The sequence below is a fragment of the Helicoverpa armigera genome, chromosome 21 (genome assembly GCF_030705265.1).
Source record: "Helicoverpa armigera isolate CAAS_96S chromosome 21, ASM3070526v1, whole genome shotgun sequence".
Lineage (NCBI taxonomy): Eukaryota > Metazoa > Arthropoda > Insecta > Lepidoptera > Noctuidae > Helicoverpa > Helicoverpa armigera.
In genome coordinates, this window is record NC_087140.1 from 8,320,163 (window position 1) to 8,340,475 (window position 20,313).

Genomic DNA, 20,313 nt, shown 5'->3' on the forward strand with positions numbered 1-20,313 from the left:
CATTCCTCACTCCGAGATTGTAATGAATATATATACTATTCGTTTGATGAAGACGGGTCTTGTTTTGAATAGAATTTCAGGTCTTAATGAAGATAGCTAGCGCAGCAGAAATCTTTAATGTTACTTGTCTAAGAGATTCTAAGCACGCAGGATCTATTTTCTCTTGTGTGAGACTGAGGTTTGAAGTTGTAGGGAAGATTTCAACTACAAAACTATGTATTTTCATCGAATTCTCTCAGAAATATATATCAAGGAACCTTCATTCCATCTTTTACGTCAATTTTGCCAATTTTAACAGACTGTGTGTACATTATGTTAGGTATATGTCATGAGGAATTCTAATATTTTCTGGCCACCCATGTAAAGAATAATAAGGCTAAACTCAGCAACACTATGACAGCAAGTTTACAAAGATTTTTCACATAGAAATCTAAGAGGATGTTAAATCTAAAACATTGATATAACACAATTATTACAATAAGATTGTTGAAATTAACAATTAATGTGAATTCAAATAGGACACACCATTTTTCTCATTATTATGTAGATAGGAACAAGTAGGTACTTGTCGGTGGAATTGTAAATCAAAATAATAATTGGCTGCTGTCCAGATATCCTTTGTATTGTTGTCGCAGAAAACGGTAATGTGAACGACAAGACATTTGAAGGTTAGATTTAAATGCTGTCATGATATAATTGAGAGTTTGTTTGCGTGAACGCGTTTATCTCAGAAAGCGTAGGTCTCATTAGGAAACAATGTATCAGTTTTGGATAGCCCATCTATCGATGAAAGCTATGGGCTACTGTTTATCTGGGTGCACGAAGAACCTAGTTAACAAAAATTATTTAAGTCTTGGTATAGTTTATAGAAATTATTGGCATGAAATGTGCGTTTGGAAAATTAGATGCGGTTAATATTACGGCTATTTATTATATTTAGTGTTTGGGAAGATCAGTCTGCTATCTGTGGACAAAGTAAACTACCGGCAATCAGGAAGTAGCTAATGCATCTAATTCTATACATTCTTTGAGAATAACTTCTCACAATTCAACCAAATATTTTCGCAAATACACTACCTATCACCATAGATACCAAACCTACCAAAGCAAAAATAGAACCTACGCATTCACTTATTAAAATACAACTCAAGCCGACTCAAGGACCAATCTTTATTTATGAATCAAACACTAAGTCCCTACCCACTGGATCACATTTACCAGTATAATTTTACCCAGAAATGGGTCAGGGTGATGGTAGAAAGAATCTTCATACAGCTCCTACAAACCAATTAAGTTCATAAGACCTTCGAGATCACAAAGATACTAAATATAAAACAGCTATCAAAGGAACTTTGCAAAACCTGTATAACAGGATATTAGTTTTCTGTACATACGAAGCCGATCTATTGGAGATTTCAAATCTTTTATTCATTCTTGAATCGTTAATGAAAATTGCATAGCAGGTATGGGCATGGAATTATTCAATGTCGACGAGGTACAAAAAGTGTTATGTCAGATGGATTGAGATTATTCATCTTATCTTGTATCTGAGATAATACGTGATAGGTCTGTAAAGCTTAAGGCTACAGCTGCAAATAAACATAACTTTTCTCATATTTCTTTAATCTTATGGAATGTTTGCCGTCTGCACTTTTCTAATCCATTCCATCCGATTCACCAACCCGCATTGAGCAAGCGTGGTGATTAATACTCAATCCTTCTCCGTGTGAGAGGAGGCCGCAGCCCAGCAGTGGGACGATAAAAAGGCTGCAAGTCATCCGATTGCAATACAATTTTGGTCTCTTTGTCTACCTTAACCTTGCCTGAAGTTTAGGTATTTCTGAGGAATATTTTAATATATAATGGAGAAATAAAATCACCAGTAATTTTGTACAAACACCTGTTAAGGGTGTGGTTATCAAACTTAATACAATACTATCAAGAAATATCTAAACGCTGCGCCTAAACTCAAGGATCAAAGTGCAAAGGCCGCCATTGTTAATCAAGAATTAACCATTAAATCGTTTATTGTTAAACCAAATCTAAATCTTAAAGATATATTTCGCCTTAAACTTTATTCCAATGCCGTTAGAATGGCTTCATTCATAATGTTATGTATAATTTTCTGATCATCGTAAATCCTTTTGGCTAGCCTAGCTGCTCCTTTAAGTTGAGATAATCTGTTAAACTTACTGACAGGTCCAATATTTATGTCTTTTGGATTTGAATATGTATGTATCTCTAAGTTAGTTTTTATTGATAGTGGTGACTTGAAAATTGGTCATGATCTTTTTCAGAAGCCTTAGCAGCAGATGATGTATCTCTATCTATCTAGTTGTTTCATAAGTTATTAGATCAGTTTCCAAATGATGTTTTTATACACAATGATAGAATTTCAAATGCTATTATAGCTTAGGTAGGAATAACGTCATCACCTAAAACAGCATGTGATATGAAACGCTTTAGGAATAGTGCTTAAAATTCGTATATAAAGATCACTATGAACCTTTTCAAATTAATTATAATTTAATGATCCTTTTAGTGTAAGGCTAAGGTTGATTTTCCGGCTGTCATAAGAGTAACAGTGTATTATAAGTGCTCCCGAGTTTCTTATTTATTAATCAAGTGAAATCCAGCAAATATCTATCCAAAGTGGGAAAAATCACTACACCAAAGTCAAAACAATTTGAATTGGGGAAAAAATCAGTGAAAATCGGATTACATTGGAAAATATCACCAACATCAATAGTCATTCAACAGTTTGGAGGTTAGAATTCCTATTACATTCCTTCGACACTTCTATTGCGGACATATCAACTGTCAACCTGACGCTTGGCACGTCTCACTGACGTAAGCAATCGCAGGGTTACCAACGCTACAGACGTAGCATTAACGTTCGGATACACATAGACTGATACGTTTAGTTACTGCATTATGGATAGTAAGGGTATGTCAGAGGAAATGCTACAACTATTTCAATTGATGAAAACGGAATTAGAAAAACAAACAACAACCATTACACAGAACATTACTGATACCTTAATGCGCACTATAGATGTTAAAATACAACCATTATTGGAAGAAAACAAACACCTAAAATCTGAAGTGCAAACATTGAATAGGAAAATAAATTATTTAGAAGAGATGAACAGGAAGAATAATATAATACTACACGGCGTCAAGGAAACTGAGAATAATTATACAGAGTTATTCAACATAATAATGGATATTTTACACAACTTAAATGTCAAAATAGAAAAATTTGAAATAAATAAATTCTTCAGATTGGGAAAAAAAACAAGATGAAAGCAAAATCAGACCCATACTTGTTTCGTTTACGTCATATCAAAGGAAGGCAGAAATAATGAAAAATAAAGCAAAAATGCCACATAAGACTTTTCTTACCGAAGATTTCTCAAAAGAAACGCTGGAACTACGTAAAAACCTACAGCAACAACTAAAAGAAGAAAGGGAAAAAGGAAACGAAGCATTCATCAAAAACAATAAACTTATTGTAAGAGGAAAACTAGAAGCCGAAAAGAGAAAAAGAGAAATTTCTATGTCACCCAAGAACATACAAAAACAACCTCACTCCACAGAAGGGAAAAATATTATCGCTCCGTCTAAAATGCCCAAAACCGATGCATTTGCATACATGAGAGCAAGATCTTTCTCACTATCAGAGAAACAAACACAACCTCATAATAAGGCATAGGAATTATCTGACACCGGAAACATGAAGAAACTAAATGGAAAAAATACAATTCTAGCAAAAAACAAACAGATCCCCAACACGGTTGGTCACCGCGGGGAGATAGACCACACCCCCCAAGAGCCTACAGTAAAAACATCTGAGAATACATCTGAGAATCTTAACAAATACTACTCCGGGAAAAACAAACATAAACAAAGAACAAGACTTAATATAGCCACATTAAACGCAAGATCGTTAAAATCTCAAGAATCCCTACTCGAATTAGAAAATGCATTAGAAAACATACATTGGGATATTTTAGGCTTAAGCGAAGTGAGGAGAGCAGAGGAGAGAACTGAAGAACATGATAAATATATATTTTACTACAAAAACGTAGTGGCTGGCATTTATGGGGTAGGATTTATGGTAAAAAAATATCTTAAAAACGAAATAATAGAATTTCGAGGCATATCGGATAGGATAGCAGTTTTGAATATTAAATTACCTGGCCATAAACAACCATCTTCAATCGTTCAAATATATGCCCCGACTGAGGTTACCAGAAAAGAAGTAAAAAACGATTTCTACAACAAACTCAACGAAATAATGCCAACTTTGTATAAAACCATAATTGTATTAGGAGATTTCAATGGCCAAATAGGAAAGAGAAGAACCAACGAGGACAAAGTACTTGGACCACACACAACAGGAAAAAGGAATGATAATGGACAAAGACTGATAAACTTCGCGTTTGAAAACAACCTAAAGATCATGAACAGCTACTACAAAAAGAATCCTAATAGGAAATGGACATGGGTATCACCGAATGGTAAGATAAGAAACGAAATAGACTATATTACTACAAACATACCAAGATTATTTTTAAACATAGATATTATCAACCAATTTAACTACAATACAGACCACAGATTACTTAGAGGACAACTGCATATACAAGAACCAAAAACACCTAGGAAAAATATCAACATAACGAAACCAGTAGCTTTACCAATCCCGGAAAATATTCTAGATGCCTTACACAGTAATTTGGAAAAAATAGAAAATCTTAAAGATGTGCAAGTAAAGTATGACACTCTAGAAAAGGAATTAAAAGAAACTGAGAGTAAAATGAGAACAACAAGAAAGGAAAAAGACAAACTAGGTCCAAAAGCAAGAAAATTGATCATGCAAAGAAAAACTTTGATTAGAGACAGGAAAAACAACAAAAAAGAAATAACAAATCTGAGCAAAGAAATAAACCTGCAAATACGAAAACACAGAGAGAAACTGAGAACTGAAACACTAAATTACCATATAGAAAAATCAGGCGGAGTCAAGAAAGCATGGGTCGAATTAAGAGATAATCTAACCTGGATCGATAGCATGAAAAATCATAGAAACAAGAAAAATAAAACAAATAGAATCGAAATATTAGAAGTAGCAACAGAATATTACCGTGAATTATACAGTAACGACGTAACAATAGAGGAATCCAACAAGCTAGTAAACTGTGTAAAAACTGACGAAGAAGAGACCCCCTGTATACTGCAAGACGAAATCAACAAGGCTATCAAATCACTGAAGAAAGGGAAAACGCCTGGAGGAGACTGCATATCTAATGAAGTGTTAATAGGATCATCCAAAGTAACGTTAAACACTATCACAGAGATATTTAATGAAATTTTGCGCACAGAATATATACCTGAACAGTGGACTGTAGCAACTATTATATTACTACACAAAAAAGGGAACAGAGATGATATAGCCAACTATAGACCCATCAGCTTGATGTCCAATGTCTACAAAATATTTTCAAAAGTACTGCTAGATCGTTTAACAAAGACTTTGGATGAAAACCAACCTAAAGAACAAGCAGGTTTTCGCAGTGAGTTCTCAACAATTGATCACATTCACTCTATAAAACAAGTAATCCAGAAATGTTATGAATACAATATTACTTTTTACCTGGCATTCGTGGATTATAATAAAGCGTTCGACTCTTTAAAACACACAAAGATTTGGGAAGCCTTAGAAACACAAGGAGTGGAGAAAAAATATATTCGACTGATTACCAACATATATAAGAACATGAAAGCAAAAATAAGAACTGAAAGAGATGGAGATTTTTTTCCAATAAAAAGAGGAGTAAGACAAGGTGATCCTTTGTCACCCAAACTTTTCTCAGCTGTTCTCGAACACGTGTTTAGACGTCTCGAATGGGATAACTACGGATTAAATATCAACGGAATACGATTAAACCACCTTAGATTTGCAGACGACCTTATAATAATTTCCGAAGACCCAAAAAGTTTACAAAAGATGTTAGAACAACTGGTGTATGAAAGCGAAAATGTAGGACTGTCAATGAATACGGCGAAAACCAAAATAATGTCAAACTCTGAAAACACCCCTATAATGGTCAATGGAAAAACCATAGAATACGTGGAGGAATACACGTACCTTGGACAGATCATATCTCCAATAGACTTGGCAACAAAAGAAATTAATAACAGAATCACTTTGGCATGGAAAAGATACTGGTCCCTCAAGGAAATTATGAAAAACCCACTCGTGCCACTGAAAGCAAAGAGCAAAATATTTAATACGTGCATTCTGCCGGTTATGACATATGGTTGCCAAACATGGAGCTTAACTAACCATAACATACATAAGTTAAAAACTTGTCAACACAGTATAGAACGGAGCATACTTAACATTAAATTAAAAGATAAAATAAAACTTAATATTATAAGAAAGAAAACTAAAATTACCGATGTTACTTACTGTGTTAAAAAACTAAAATGGAGGTGGGCAGGCCATATGATTAGGAGTAATAAGGATAAATGGTGTAAGGACGTAACAGAGTGGTGCCCGAGACAATACAAACGAAGGAAAGGGAGACAGCGTCGTAGATGGGAAGACGATTTTAAAACAATAGCGGGACATACTTGGACAAGGCAAGCGCAGAACCGCATCCGATGGCGAGCTCTAGGGGAGGCCTATGCTGGACAGCAAGACAATCTTCATGTACCGGTGTCAAAGAATTAATTGTAGTACAATTGTAAGAAAGATTGTTAAATAAAGGCTATTATTATTATTATCTTGTATGTCTCTACCAGACCTCGGGACTATAGAGTCCCGGATTTTTGGGAGGCGAACGTGGGGCCGAAGCCAACACGCTGAAGCCCTTTTGAGACAACTTTAATGAAATGGTGACACAAAATCGACGATTATCCCTGTATACACTATAGAAATGTACCCAAGGACAATCCCCGGTTCTGTGCTAAACTATTGCTAACTATAGATGAAAACTACTTGGGCTATTGTGATGGGATGCTAATGGACTAGGAATGGGGAAACTACGGGAACTATGGCACCTGCCGATAACAATGTAATAAATACACGTAAAAATGGCAGGTGGAGACTCGCCAACTCACTTACTGGGCCCCCGGGAATCAGTCACTGAAAAGCAACAAGAGGGCAACAGGTACATGAGCGGCTGAGAAGGGTGAGGATACCTCGGCGGACTTTAAACGCAGATCACGCGCTCCCTGTGGGTCCAGCATCACCGGCCCACTCGCCACTTACCACGAGGCACCTACCCTCCGAGCATTGCTCTAGCGACTCCACTCTGACCGGCCGGTGAAGGCAAGCCAAGAGGCGGGAGACCTATCCCCCGTCATGCTTCACTCCGGCAAGCCGGAGATGGGGGACAGTATACTCTCCCTGGAGCACTCGGATATATAGCCCCGCGGGGTCGCTACTCCCCGTCATCCGCCTCAGATGCCCTGCGGGGCTTTATTATTATTATCATGTATGTCTCTTTCTGACCTCGGGACTACAGAGTCCCGGATTTTTGGGAGGCGAACGTGGGGCCGAAGCCAACACGCTGAAGCCCTTTTGAGACAACTTTAATGAAATGGTGACACAAAAGCGACGATTATCCCTGTATAGACTATAGAAATGTACCCAAGGACAATCCCCGGTTCTGTGCTAAACTATTGCTAACTATGGATGAAAACTACTTGGGCTATTGTGATGGGATGCTAATGGACTAGGAATGGGGAAACTACGGGAACTATGGCACCTGCCGATAACAATGTAATAAATACACGTAAAAATGGCAGGTGGAGACTCGCCAACTCACTTACTGGGCCCCCGGGAATCAGTCACTGAAAAGCAACAAGAGGGCAACAGGTACATGAGCGGCTGAGAAGGGTGAGGATACCTCGGCGGACTTTAAACGCAGATCACGCGCTCCCTGTGGGTCCAGCATCACCGGCCCACTCGCCACTTACCACGAGGCACCTACCCTCCGAGCATTGCTCTAGCGACTCCACTCTGACCGGCCGATGAAGGCAAGCCAAGAGGCGGGAGACCTATCCCCCGTCATGCTTCACTCCGGCAAGCCGGAGATGGGGGACAGTATACTCTCCCTGGAGCACTCGGATATATAGCCCCGCGGGGTCGCTACTCCCCGTCATCCGCCTCAGATGCCCTGCGGGGCTTATTATTATTATTATTATTAGTGTAAGGCGTGGTGTAAGGTATCAAAAATCTACGACGATTCTTTGCCAGTAAAAAATCATAAGTCCATAATAACATTTGACATTGTCTAAGAACTAAGAGCTATTATTTACCATAGTCCAACATACGCATACCTCAATACAAGTTCACTTATAGCAAATCGTTCGGATTGAGGTCAAGGCATACATATTCATTGTTGATTTTTCTCTCAATAAAATTGTGGTGTTTGTAAAATTGTACGTTGCTTATACATTTTGAATTATGGCTTTGATCCTTGACTGGTTGAATGGATCTGATAGTATGCCTTCTTGGATGTTTTATATTGAATTTTATATTATCATCATCAGTGTAAGGCTCATTTAGATACTAGTTTAATGTTTTTATATTTACTTTGTTATTAGCTTCATTTCAGACTTCTAAAGCAAGACAAGTGTTTTACTTGCATCACTTATTTTTTCATTCGTATTTTTGGCTACTATTTCATCTACTTTAAAACATAGCCTGCCTTAAATCGTACGCGTTGAATTTAAGTCATTAAAAAGCTAGCTGTAGCGCATCTTTTTGCACCGCGGATTATGTCATTTAAAAGTCCATCTTTACAACATTCTTCTTCAATCCCACCATGAGGTTCTTGTTCCTCCTGCCCCGTTCCCAGGTTGCCTGTGTGTATTTTATGTGCAAGTATGTATTTTCCCTTATAATATAAACTTACCTATCGGTCTGCCTATGCACGAGCCGCTGCATCATCCAGGGTTGCGAGAGCGGCGGCGGCGGCACCAGTCCGCTGCCCAGCGCCGCCAACGCCGTCAGCATCTGCTGAAACTGAACACACAGATCTTATTATCAACATAAAAGTATTTTGTGACAGTTTTAGAATTTCGTGGCTAAGCAACTCGGCCAAATAGGGACTAAGCTACACTTGGCGCGGTTGGTTTGTAAGTAAATGGGCAGGCTTCTTCGTCATTGCCTCCGTTTTTGGGAAGAATATTTAAGGCAATCAAAACTATTATTCTAACTATTACACAAGGGAACAAAATAAGACTTTTTTTTTGTTGCATGAAATTTTATGACTGTTTTTTACTAATTTGAGGTCGCTGATTTCAAATCTACCCACATTTTTTTTCTAACAGCTTTAGTTTTTGAGATACAGCTATTGACCGTATTTTCGAACTAGTTATACTTGAAATTTCATAAAACAGAGCATTTTATTTAAAAAGTATATATTTTTACTATTTCTATGTTGCGAAATAACTGTAAAAATGATACTAACTATTTCTGTAATATTTGTGATTAATAGACACTTAAAGATTGTAGTCTTAGTGTGTTGGAGTTCTTAAAACGGGTGTACTTTGAGTACTTTGGATTTTCTTTGGACACCTGCGACAGGTACCTACTAGGTGTCTATAATGGTATGTAAAACTGAGTAAAACATGCGTCGAGCCTTCAAGGTTATGGAAAAATAAGAAAAGACCCCATTTCAAGTACCAAACACCGATGATCTGGCGAGAACCCTCGAATCATTAGGTAGTTTTTCTGCGTGGTTGATATCAACGGTATTAACAAAAAAAAAACGGTCCAAATGGATTTACCCTAACTTGTTATCTACTACTTTATCTTAATAAAGGTGCTACTTACTACCTTTGCACATCAAACTTGGGCTCATGAAACAATTTGTAAAAGCTCTGAACAAAAATGTTCAATACATATCTAACAAGTCCCATAATTTGAGTATAGAGAAACTAAAAGCCGGAATTTCTGATGGTCCACAAATAAGGTGGTTGATGTAAGTGTAAGTTTCATAATTACATGGCTGATATCGAAAAAAATGCCTGAAACTAATTCGTTTGGATTTCACAAAATTTTCTATCAAACAAAAAGGATTCAAATATCAACAACAACTATTCAAATCACTTTGAACAGTTGTTGTCGGCTTGGTTGTAATATGAGCATCAAGGTATACTTCCTCCTTAGCCATTTTGACCATTTCCCTGAAAATCTATGTGATCTCAGTGAAGAACAAGGCGAACGGTTCCATCAAGATATTCGGACTATGGAAAAGCGGTCCCAGGGTCATTAGAATGCCAACATGATGGCGAACTACTGTTGAAGCATTGAAGACAGCCCTAGTGAACCGAATCAAGCTAGAAAATCTTGTAAAAGAAAGTATTTTGATGCTTAATTGTTGTTCTTCTGCTGTTTTTTGTTAATAAAATTGTGTTTTTCTTGAAAATCACGTTTTGTTGATATCTCAAAAACTAAATCTGATACAGAAATTCTGACTTCAGATCTTCAATTAGCAGTCCAAAAATATACAATATTAGTCGTAATATTTCATGCAACAAAAATCTTGTTCCCTTGTGTTATTATTAGAGATCAGGAGAGAGCATGACCGAATTTACATGCTCTACGATACACGGGTGAATCAATCATCAACTTCCAACTTTTCTTTTTGAAAGTTCCTGATGGTGGAGGATGGTTTCTATTTCCCTAAAACCCGAAAGATAGGGAAACGAACCGCGCAGTCACGCTTTGCGACTACTAGATCTCTAAGGCAGTTTCATATGAATAACACCGTCATTATTGTAGTTAAACCTGTTCTCATGTGTACCTGTGCTATAGTCTGCGGGTTCTGCGCCTGCAGTTGCAGCAGATGCTGCAGCAGGGGCGGCGCAGACGCAGGACTCTTCGCCTCCGACACCGAACTGCTGTCCGACTCCGATGCGGGACTCTGGGGGAGAAGGGGGAGTATTAGTGCCTTGCTAGAAGAAAATTATCATTATAGATGTGAAACTATAACACATGTTAAGAATATTCTCGTTGTCGCACAGTCGGCGGCAAATTACTTGGTATAGATTTGGAGATTTTTTATAAAGAAATTGTCAATGTTCTATGGTTATTGTCACAATTTGTTTTTAGTCAAGCCTGTTTGTGAGGAATACGACTAGTGTTCGGTTATGTATAGATTCTTGCCAAGTTACATGCTGACGACTATGATCTCTGTAAAGATAATTTGAGACAAAACAGTAAAGTTGTTACTGTGACTACCCCTAAGTTTTTATTTTGATTCTTATGGCGTTTCATTTTTGAACACAACTTATGTTAAACTAAATAGAACGCTCATTCATAAGTAAATTAGCACTAACATACTAATTTCTCCGTATTCCCCAATCAATCTAAACCAAACATGATATAACCAGATCTGATTATCTCAACTTAGTGTTACCGGAACAAATTCTCGTACGGTTTCATTGGGAAAATCTAATTCTCTACATTGACCTAGCTTTGGACTTTAGCGATATCGGAGTCTAGAATTGTAGCCCGAATGAGATGGCTAGGGTTTTTTTTTTATCCGACTGCTACACGCAGAAGGTATGTAAGTTTGTAGACTAGGGACAGTATTTAGAACAAATTGTTACAGCCTTTTCATCGCCCCTCTGCTGGGCACAGGCCTCCTCTCACACGGAGAAGGATTGAGCATTAATCACATAGAACAAATGCGTGACCGAATATTATAAATGATAAGTACGTTTGATTCGTCATCGTGGCTCACAAAACATAGAAATGGTCAATTTTGGACGCCACAATATGGAATCGGGATACTATGTCAAAATTATGAAAGTTGCTGCATGATAAAGTATGACGAAATATAGTAACGGTAATTGCTGGTAAACCCGCCAACTCAAAGACACCTGGTGATTTTTCTGAACTATTATCGAAGCTTTTAAACTTCACAAAAAGGGGACAAAACTATACAAAAGTAAGCAGAGTCTATACCTATTAACACATCCCATAACAAAACAACGCTACATTACTTAACCAAATCAAATGACGGAAATAGCGAGCAATTTGTAATCAACAGATTATCCCATAACAAGATTACAACAATTATCGAGCACAATCCACAAGGTTTTGATGACCAACAGTGACCAATGTTTGACGTCACAGTGTACTATTTTCCGGTATTTCGTCACTGACCTTATGGGACTAGGAAGCATTGATGACCAATTAAAAGGTTTGCCTTGAAATATTTGATGCTTATCTTAGGTTGTAAACTGGTTTTTGTGACTGCGTTTTCCAATTTAGAAGCTAGTTTTTCCTTGTGGAAAATTTCCTAGTTGTTCTTGGTTTTGTACGAGTTTAGAAATTGAATTAGGTTCTGTTATTTTATGCGTAACTTAAGCGTTGAAATTTGAGTTTTGAATACCTACTGTATTTTATGCATAGGTTACTTTAGCGTTGAAAAATAAGTGCTGTTTATTAAATTAAGTAAACCACATTAAAATAAAACTGCTGTTAAATATTTCTAGATAAAAGATAAGTCGATTTTAATCAAAAACTTTAAAACTAGCTACCAAAACGAAATTGCCAACTTAAATTAACAATGAAAAATAGTGCGTTTAAATTCACGAAATATACATTAAAATGGCATTAATAGGTTTTAATATAATTATGTAAACAGGTGAAAAAGGCTACTAAAAGTAAAAGGAGTAATATTTTGAATAGTTAAGCTATACTTACATGAGTCGATATTGAATGGTTCCGTCATTTGAAGGACTTCACGCTTATCAGGCATCGCAACTATTTATTACAATGTATTTATTACATGTACACGCATTTATTGATACCATCAATGGTTAATAGGCAACGAAATTGTCGTTTTCAGTAGTTCGTTATAAAGTAAGCGTAAGTAGTTGTAAAGATAACTTTAAACTTTACGTTTAACGTGGTAAGTAGGTACCTGCGCCTTTTCTTTTTGAATTAAAACGGTAACTGTCAGTAATATGATGAAATATTACAGATTTTAATGAAATTAATATATGGAGTTTCAGATAATACAGCCTTGCTACGGCCATGGCGTCCATTTTCAGTATTTTCTGTACGACTTAATTTTTTTTTCAAAGTAAAACATTACATTGTAATATTGATTCATAACACGTTTTTCGATGATAGAAAATGTTTAAAAATAGGGAACAATTATTATCAAAGCAGTATATTCTTAAATATTAGGTAGGTATATAAAAAATATATACTTTGACGTAATTTGCGGTTCAACATAGGCAAACTTGCTTTAAGAATCGTGCACAATACATAAATAATGTATTTAAAATAAAGTGCGTTTTAACCGTTTATAGTACAAAACCACATATTTCAATATAATGAGTTTTATTTATTTAATTGATTGCATTTTGCCATCATGTTTGTTAGAATACGAATTTATTTATGTTTGTTAAACGATGGATTTGTTATGAAGTGAATAGATTTCAAATAGAATTAGGAGGCAATTTAAATTAGAAGAGAAATAGAATCAAAAACATATTTGTTTGTATTGCTCTTCCAAACAATGGGACTATAGTACTAAAACCCGGATTTTTTTAAGGAAAACGTGGGCCCAAAGGCAACTCGCTGAAGCCGTTTTCTTATCCTTTTCTTTCTTTTCGTCTTTCTTTCTTCTTTATACATAATACCAGAGTCCACAGTTCGACATACACATCCCATACCATACTGTCATTGATCATCCTTGGCAGTCGTTACGGGTAGTCAGAAGCCAGAAAGTCTGACGCCAGTCTAACCAAGGGGTATTGGGTTGCCCAGGTAACTGAGTTGAGGAGGTCAGATAGGCAGTCGCTCCTTCTAAAGCACTGATACTCAGCTGAATCTGGTTAGACTGGAGCCGACCCCAACAAAGTTGGGAAAAGGCTCGGGAGATGACTATCATATCGGTTCTGGTTAATAAACAATTGCAATCTACAAATTCGTAGGTAGAGAACAAATGACACATTTGGCAAAGAACCGCGTATTATGTACTAAGTATCTGCAGTTGTTTAGAAACAATATAAATCTCATACAAATCCACCTTTATTATATTTAACCTACAAGTTAGTTAAATCACTGAAATAATTAAAGAATTTCATATTAGTTTATTATAAAATTGAAATCATAATTTGTCACTAATGATATCTATCAGTAGTACTTTCGTTCGTCATTAGACTTTGCACTTTTGATTAAATAAGTACTTTAAATAATTCGCGTGAACAGACATCGGTTGCAGTTTTAATGAGTAATCTTATTAGTTAACCTTTTAGCTATTCTTAATGTACGTAATATGCTTCCTTTTTCTGAATATCTTTTAAATCTTTCCGTTTTGATCCTAAATCACATATAAGTATTACAAACGTGACAATTTGGATGTGTGGCTGTTTTTACTCTAAAACTCTTGGAAAACGGAAATAAAATTATGTAGCTTATCATATATCAGAATAACATAAAGGCTACTTTCTATACGGCCACGGGAACAACTCATCACGAAACCGGGCCAGTTCTCCTCAAATTCACCCGTTTCTAGCCTTTTCCTCACACAAAATATGAGATTACGTTTCTTTCTACGCAGTATTCTAAACTAACGCCCATTATTTTCTATGTAAAACGTTATTATCCTAAAAATAAGTCGTAACCAAACAGGTATTATCCTCCGCGCAGTAGGTTTCACCTTGACGTTTCGCTAATCACGACCACCTTGAATATTAACTAACGGCTCGTTTAGACTGCCGTCACTGACAACATAACTATGTATATGTATTTGTATATATGTATGTTTGTATGTGTTTGTGTATTCACATCTCGTGGATACTGTATACTTTGGTTTTTAGCAACGGTATGTGTTTAGCAGCTGTTAGGATTGAACGACGTAGATTCTTAGTCTGAGAAGGATCTCCCAAAGATTGAATCGTAGGATTTAAACAGAAAAACCTTTAGAAAATATATCCTTAACTATCAAAGGTAAGTGTAAGTCATATTTCTGGTTTGTCTTTAGAAGTTACAAATGTTCTTGTTTATTAACTTCTTTTATATTAGAAATAAGACAAGACGGCTTAGTTAAGTCTTTTGCAGTCAGGCTTCTAATGGTTGTATAGGAGATAAAACAAATAGTCTATATATAAACCAATAAATCAAAATTCTAAATTCAGAAATATGTACATATTTTAAGCTAAACGGGGCGGTCCCAAGTTGGCACAGAGGGTCCGAAATTGGACTACAAGAGATACAATTGATATTGGAATGATTATTTCACGAAGCGCCTTTTGGCTAAATTAGGCTTTGCCATACGTGGCAAAATATTGGGCCTTGTCGTAACTATTTTACGCTCATGTGTACACTAAGCTATATAAGGCGATAACTAAGCAAGTTATTTCGTTGATTAGTGACCTGACTATTTAGAACTCAAAGGGCAGGGCAACTGTGTCAATGCCATTTGGTAACCAACTATTCTTGGTTCACCCGTTTTGGTATAGTTTATAAATTAAAGGTTAAATAAAAAAAGAAATTGCTTAAGATAATCCGAGGGCTATAAATGAAATTATTACGTACAACGTGCAATTTCTATTCATTCAATTTTAATAGCTCAAGATAATAGCCGGACTTAACAACCAATCCACAATAATTGACGGGTTTAAATCCCAATCTATTTTTTCTAACGGCCCAACCGTTCCTAGGATTACCATTAAAAAACGTTCGAATTACGAACAGCTGCTTATTTGAACTTGGAACGTAAAAACTGGCAACATAATTTGCCGCTCGCCAAATGGTGGGGTCTACATTCTAATTCTAAACTCGCGGCCTCCACCAATAGCGGGCGAGGACGACCCAACATGGCCGCCGTGGGAACCGGTTAATGGGCCGTTTGAATTTAGAATAGTATTTTTATTAATGCGTTCGAGAACAATTGTTTTTTTTCTTTCGTTCTAATTCGGTATTCATTAGAATTAGGGGTCTTAGGCGTGTGTGTGCGCATATATAAAATATGTTAAGTAACTTAGAATGTTGAGTGTATGTTAATTGTATTTAATAATAGATCATTAATATTCAGAATAGATATACTTATTCACTTTATAAGTACTTAATTATTAAGCAGATGTGTTAGTTCAATAAAAAAATAAGTCCAACATGACGTATTTTACTTAGAACCTTATTTGAAAAATATTGCGTTTAATTGATAAAGTTTCAATTAAGTTTTAAACATTGTCTTAATTGCGACTAAGCCTTAAATATGGTATGTTCTAATTTGGGCCGTGACTTAAGCTTCATTAATATTGTAGATATCAAATACTAAAATGCTTTGGTAAATTAAATAGAATCGACTATAACGGGTGATCAATTAAGGCTGAAATAGAATTTAATATGAAAACTAATGGTTAGTTTTGATATAAGATTTATAGACATCTTTTTGGTCTCGATTCTCTTTATTTTATAGAATCGAATATAACTTAATTGGTATCTACCAAATGAAGAGCAAAATGTATAGAATTTTGGTATAATAAGCCTGAATAAATATTTTGAATTTAAAAAAACAGTCGGATATATTCTATTGCCTCTGGGTTGAGGAGGTCAGATAGGCAGTCGCTCCTTGTAAAATATTGGTACTCAGCTACTTCTGGTTGGATTGGATGTCTAAAAAAGCCTGTCTTTGGGAAAAGACTAGGCAGATGTAAGTATCTTCTTAGACCCTAAAAAGTAATTTGTACAAACCACAAGGCTCACTTTAAGATTATCGGAAGATCATAGTTTTATGCTTACTTTCTTTGTAATTAATAAATAAATAAAAAAACCTACATTTCATCTATACTAATATTATAAAGAGGAAAAGTTTGTTTGTTTGGTTGTAATGAATAGGCTCAAAAACTACTGGACCGTTTTTTTAAATTCTTTCACCATTATAAAGCAACATTATCCCCAATCAACATATGATATATTTTATCCCGGTACGGGCAGTCCCCTAGAACACAGTTGAAACCGCGGGAAAGCACCAAGTATTTATATTAGTTGTTTTTCCAACCACAATATGAAAACTATCACTAATCCGAGATTAGTGAATCCACTATAAAATGGAGGCCGAGTAAACTGACAGCTGTTATCACGGTACAGTTTAAGCTATTGATAACCCAGTGTATCTGAGCCAAGGTCTAACTGGAATTAGGTATGCATGACGTTAGAAATAAATGTTCTTACTCATGCGTTGGGTTTGAAGTTCAAAATGTATGTAACTAGTAAAATAAATGAAAGGAAATAAAAAGATTGTGGGTGGATAATCAAATTCGAAGATTTTTATTTCATACTAGCCGTTTTCCCGCGGTTTCACCCGCGTCCCGTGGGGGCTACTGATAGATCTATTATAGGTGTTTAAAACACGGATATAGAGGAAGGAGAAGACCAAAGAAACGATGGATGGATTGTGTGAGAATCTTGTATGACGGCAGACAGAAGAGTATGGAAGAAGAAAACCGCGCCGACTACGAATAAAAAAATGGGATAAGGACAGGAAGATGATTATTGGAAAATATTTATGAAATTATTGAATTGGCTAGGCTATTTGTAACATTGTTGAAACAATACAATATGAAAGCACATCTTTCAAAGGAAAATAGACATGTTTTCATGCCCTACTCTTATTTTGAGGTATTTTAAAAGAATAAAAAAATACTTATAATTTATGAGAACGTATTCTATTGTTAAGAAGGAAATTAAATATAAGTAAATACAAACAGAATATTTAATCTAAATAGCATTAGTCTAACTTATATTTGTAGTAAGATTTAACTTGTATGAGGCTTCTAAAACTGAAAGTTCAGAAGTAATATCAAGTTTGTCGTTGAATGCGTTTGCTGTACTTTATGTAGCTTCTCATTTATTTATACTTAATTGTGTGGAAGTCGACATGGCTTGAAATAATGTTACTTGTGTGATTATTATGGAAGATAGAAGAGTATGGAAGAAGAAAACATCGTAATTGAAAAATTGGGATAAGGGCAAGAGGATGATGATTTATTTGTAATTATTAGGATTGTCTTTAGAAACGTTCAAAATTCTATATTCTGTTACTTAATATCTGTCACTATGGTTTTTCAGTGACATCTAAATTATTTGCATAAAAACGCTCCTAAACTTACTATTTATTATTTATTTATTTAACTTTATTTTATTCCAGTTCATTTTTATCTTTTTAGGAAACATAAAATTCAATTTTGTAGGATTTATGTGAAACAGGAGGCTTTCGGATTGAGAACCAGAACCTCATTCTTTTAGGAAAGTTGGTTAAGGATATAACCGGCATAATACCTATCACTCCCTGATCACTCCTGAATTTTATTGTCATACATATTTCAACTCTAACATGTTGTGTTATGATTGAAAATTGAAAGGCAATAGAAACATACTGAAAACAGTTATTAATACTAGGAAAGCCAGAAGCGTTATGCTGGTACAAATCAAGAGCCTGGAGGGTAGCTTGAGTTTACATCGAGTGGGTACAGGCCTGTACTGTTAATAGAGGTAAAAGTAGGGTTTAAAAAGTAACTTTTAACTTTGTTCTTTATTGCAAACTTAATATACGAAATACACAAAAAAATATATACAGAAAGTTTATGTACAACGGCGAGCTTAACCCAGAATTGGGTTCTCTTCTAAGTTACATAGAAATTATTATTTTTTTAACTTCTCGAGTTTTGTTAGAAACTGTAAATACAGTATTTTTAAGACAATATTTCCTTGTGTAATGTAACAAAAATTGAAGGAGGCCTTTAAAAACTGGCAAATAAAGCTATATTATTATTATTGCCTTGTGTTGTTGAAAAATATATCGACCAAGCCATTTTTTATTTTCAAAAAAAGTCCGTCACTTTGTATAAACTAGTTTTCATTATTTCAGATATTATTTGTTAACCGACTATGAGAAAATAATATGTATAAGATACCTATTTTTCTCCAGTTTTTTACCAGTCCCAAAGTGATATCAGTTTTTAAAGTTATAGATATCATAATTATAAGATTTTTAGTCAGAAACTGCACAGTATAGATCAAGCTAAAAACTTTTTGTAGAACAGTTTTTTAACTGGAAATCACTGGAATATATTTTTGAACCAACCAAGAATAGCATTGCAGAAAATGGACTTTTCATAATAGAGATGAAAAACATTAGTTTTAAAAATATCTCTCTAGAAATAATACCTACGCATTGGGATATTATTCTAGAAGGGAAAAATTGAATTTAGTGCATCCGATATGTTTGACTTACAAAATGAATGTAACTTCAGAGAGAAAATTTTAAAAAGGTTTTTTTAAAACGGAAATGTACTAGTTTTTCGTGTTATTTTTTATATCAGTGTTAGTTAAAAATAAATTGATATTTTAATGTTTGTGTAAGTAGTATTGATCGTTTCTATAATAAAGCCTAGTTTTAGCAAATAACATTGTTCAAAGTGGGTAGTTAAGTGAAAAATTAAAAGTTTGTAAATAAACGTGAATTAAGAAGACTAATGAATCATTAAGAAGCAATAAAAATTCAATTATCTTAGAAAGCAAAAACTTAAGCGTAGTCTAACTACTAATCACTTGTCAACATGCATAACGTGCTAAATTAAGAGCAACCAATCAACCCATTTCAGTTTATCTCAGCACTTAACAGAAAAAAAGCAACGAAAAACAACTGACGCATTCAATCTAAACATAGTTTATTTCATGTTTGATACTAATAACTCCAACTAACCATGAAATCGCCTCATGTTGCGTTTAACATTTCACACTTTAGAAAAACACTCGAACAAAACGCACACTTAACATCGCCTGCTAACAGAACGCATCAACTACTAAAAAAAAAAAACAATCCGCAATCGTTTGTCAAAAATTGACGTAAAACGTCAAAATGTTTTTTTTTTATTTTCGCGAGCGGCAATGATTAGTAAAGGCGTACGTTCTGCGAGGCTATTTGGCCGCACGTGTTTCGCCAAGGGGTGGGTCTTGCACGTGAAAATTCCCAGGTTTCCACCCTCCACGGACCGCCCCTATAGGCTTTTCTGTCCGGCCTATGCTGTTTAACCGATCGGCTTGCGACACCCACGGAGCCGACTGCTCACTACATTTTTTTTGCAAGAGGGTTGCAAACTTGCGTGTGTTATTTCTTTAAATTATTTTTATGGCAAAAAGCACGAACAATTTCAAAATGTAAACTTAACAAAAAGTGTAGTTAAAAGCGAATCAATTGCAGCTAAAAATTAACAATTCTAATGAAACACGAATCATTAAAAGTAGATCATAACGTTACA

General features: G+C 35.3%; 1 protein-coding gene across 5 annotated transcripts in view; it reads right to left on the reverse strand.

Moving 5' to 3' along the window:
• The window catches only part of Eip93f (Ecdysone-induced protein 93F), a 202,568-nt gene that overhangs the window by 18,455 nt on the left and 163,800 nt on the right, over positions 1-20,313 (reverse strand). For all 5 annotated transcript variants that reach the window (XM_064040007.1, XM_049849223.2, XM_049849226.2 and 2 more), the window contains 2 exons: positions 10,830-10,949; positions 8,934-9,043 (listed from right to left, as the gene is read on the reverse strand). In XM_064040007.1, coding sequence (XP_063896077.1) covers positions 8,934-9,043; positions 10,830-10,949 — 230 coding nt within the window. The remainder of the gene's footprint in view (positions 1-8,933; positions 9,044-10,829; positions 10,950-20,313) is intronic.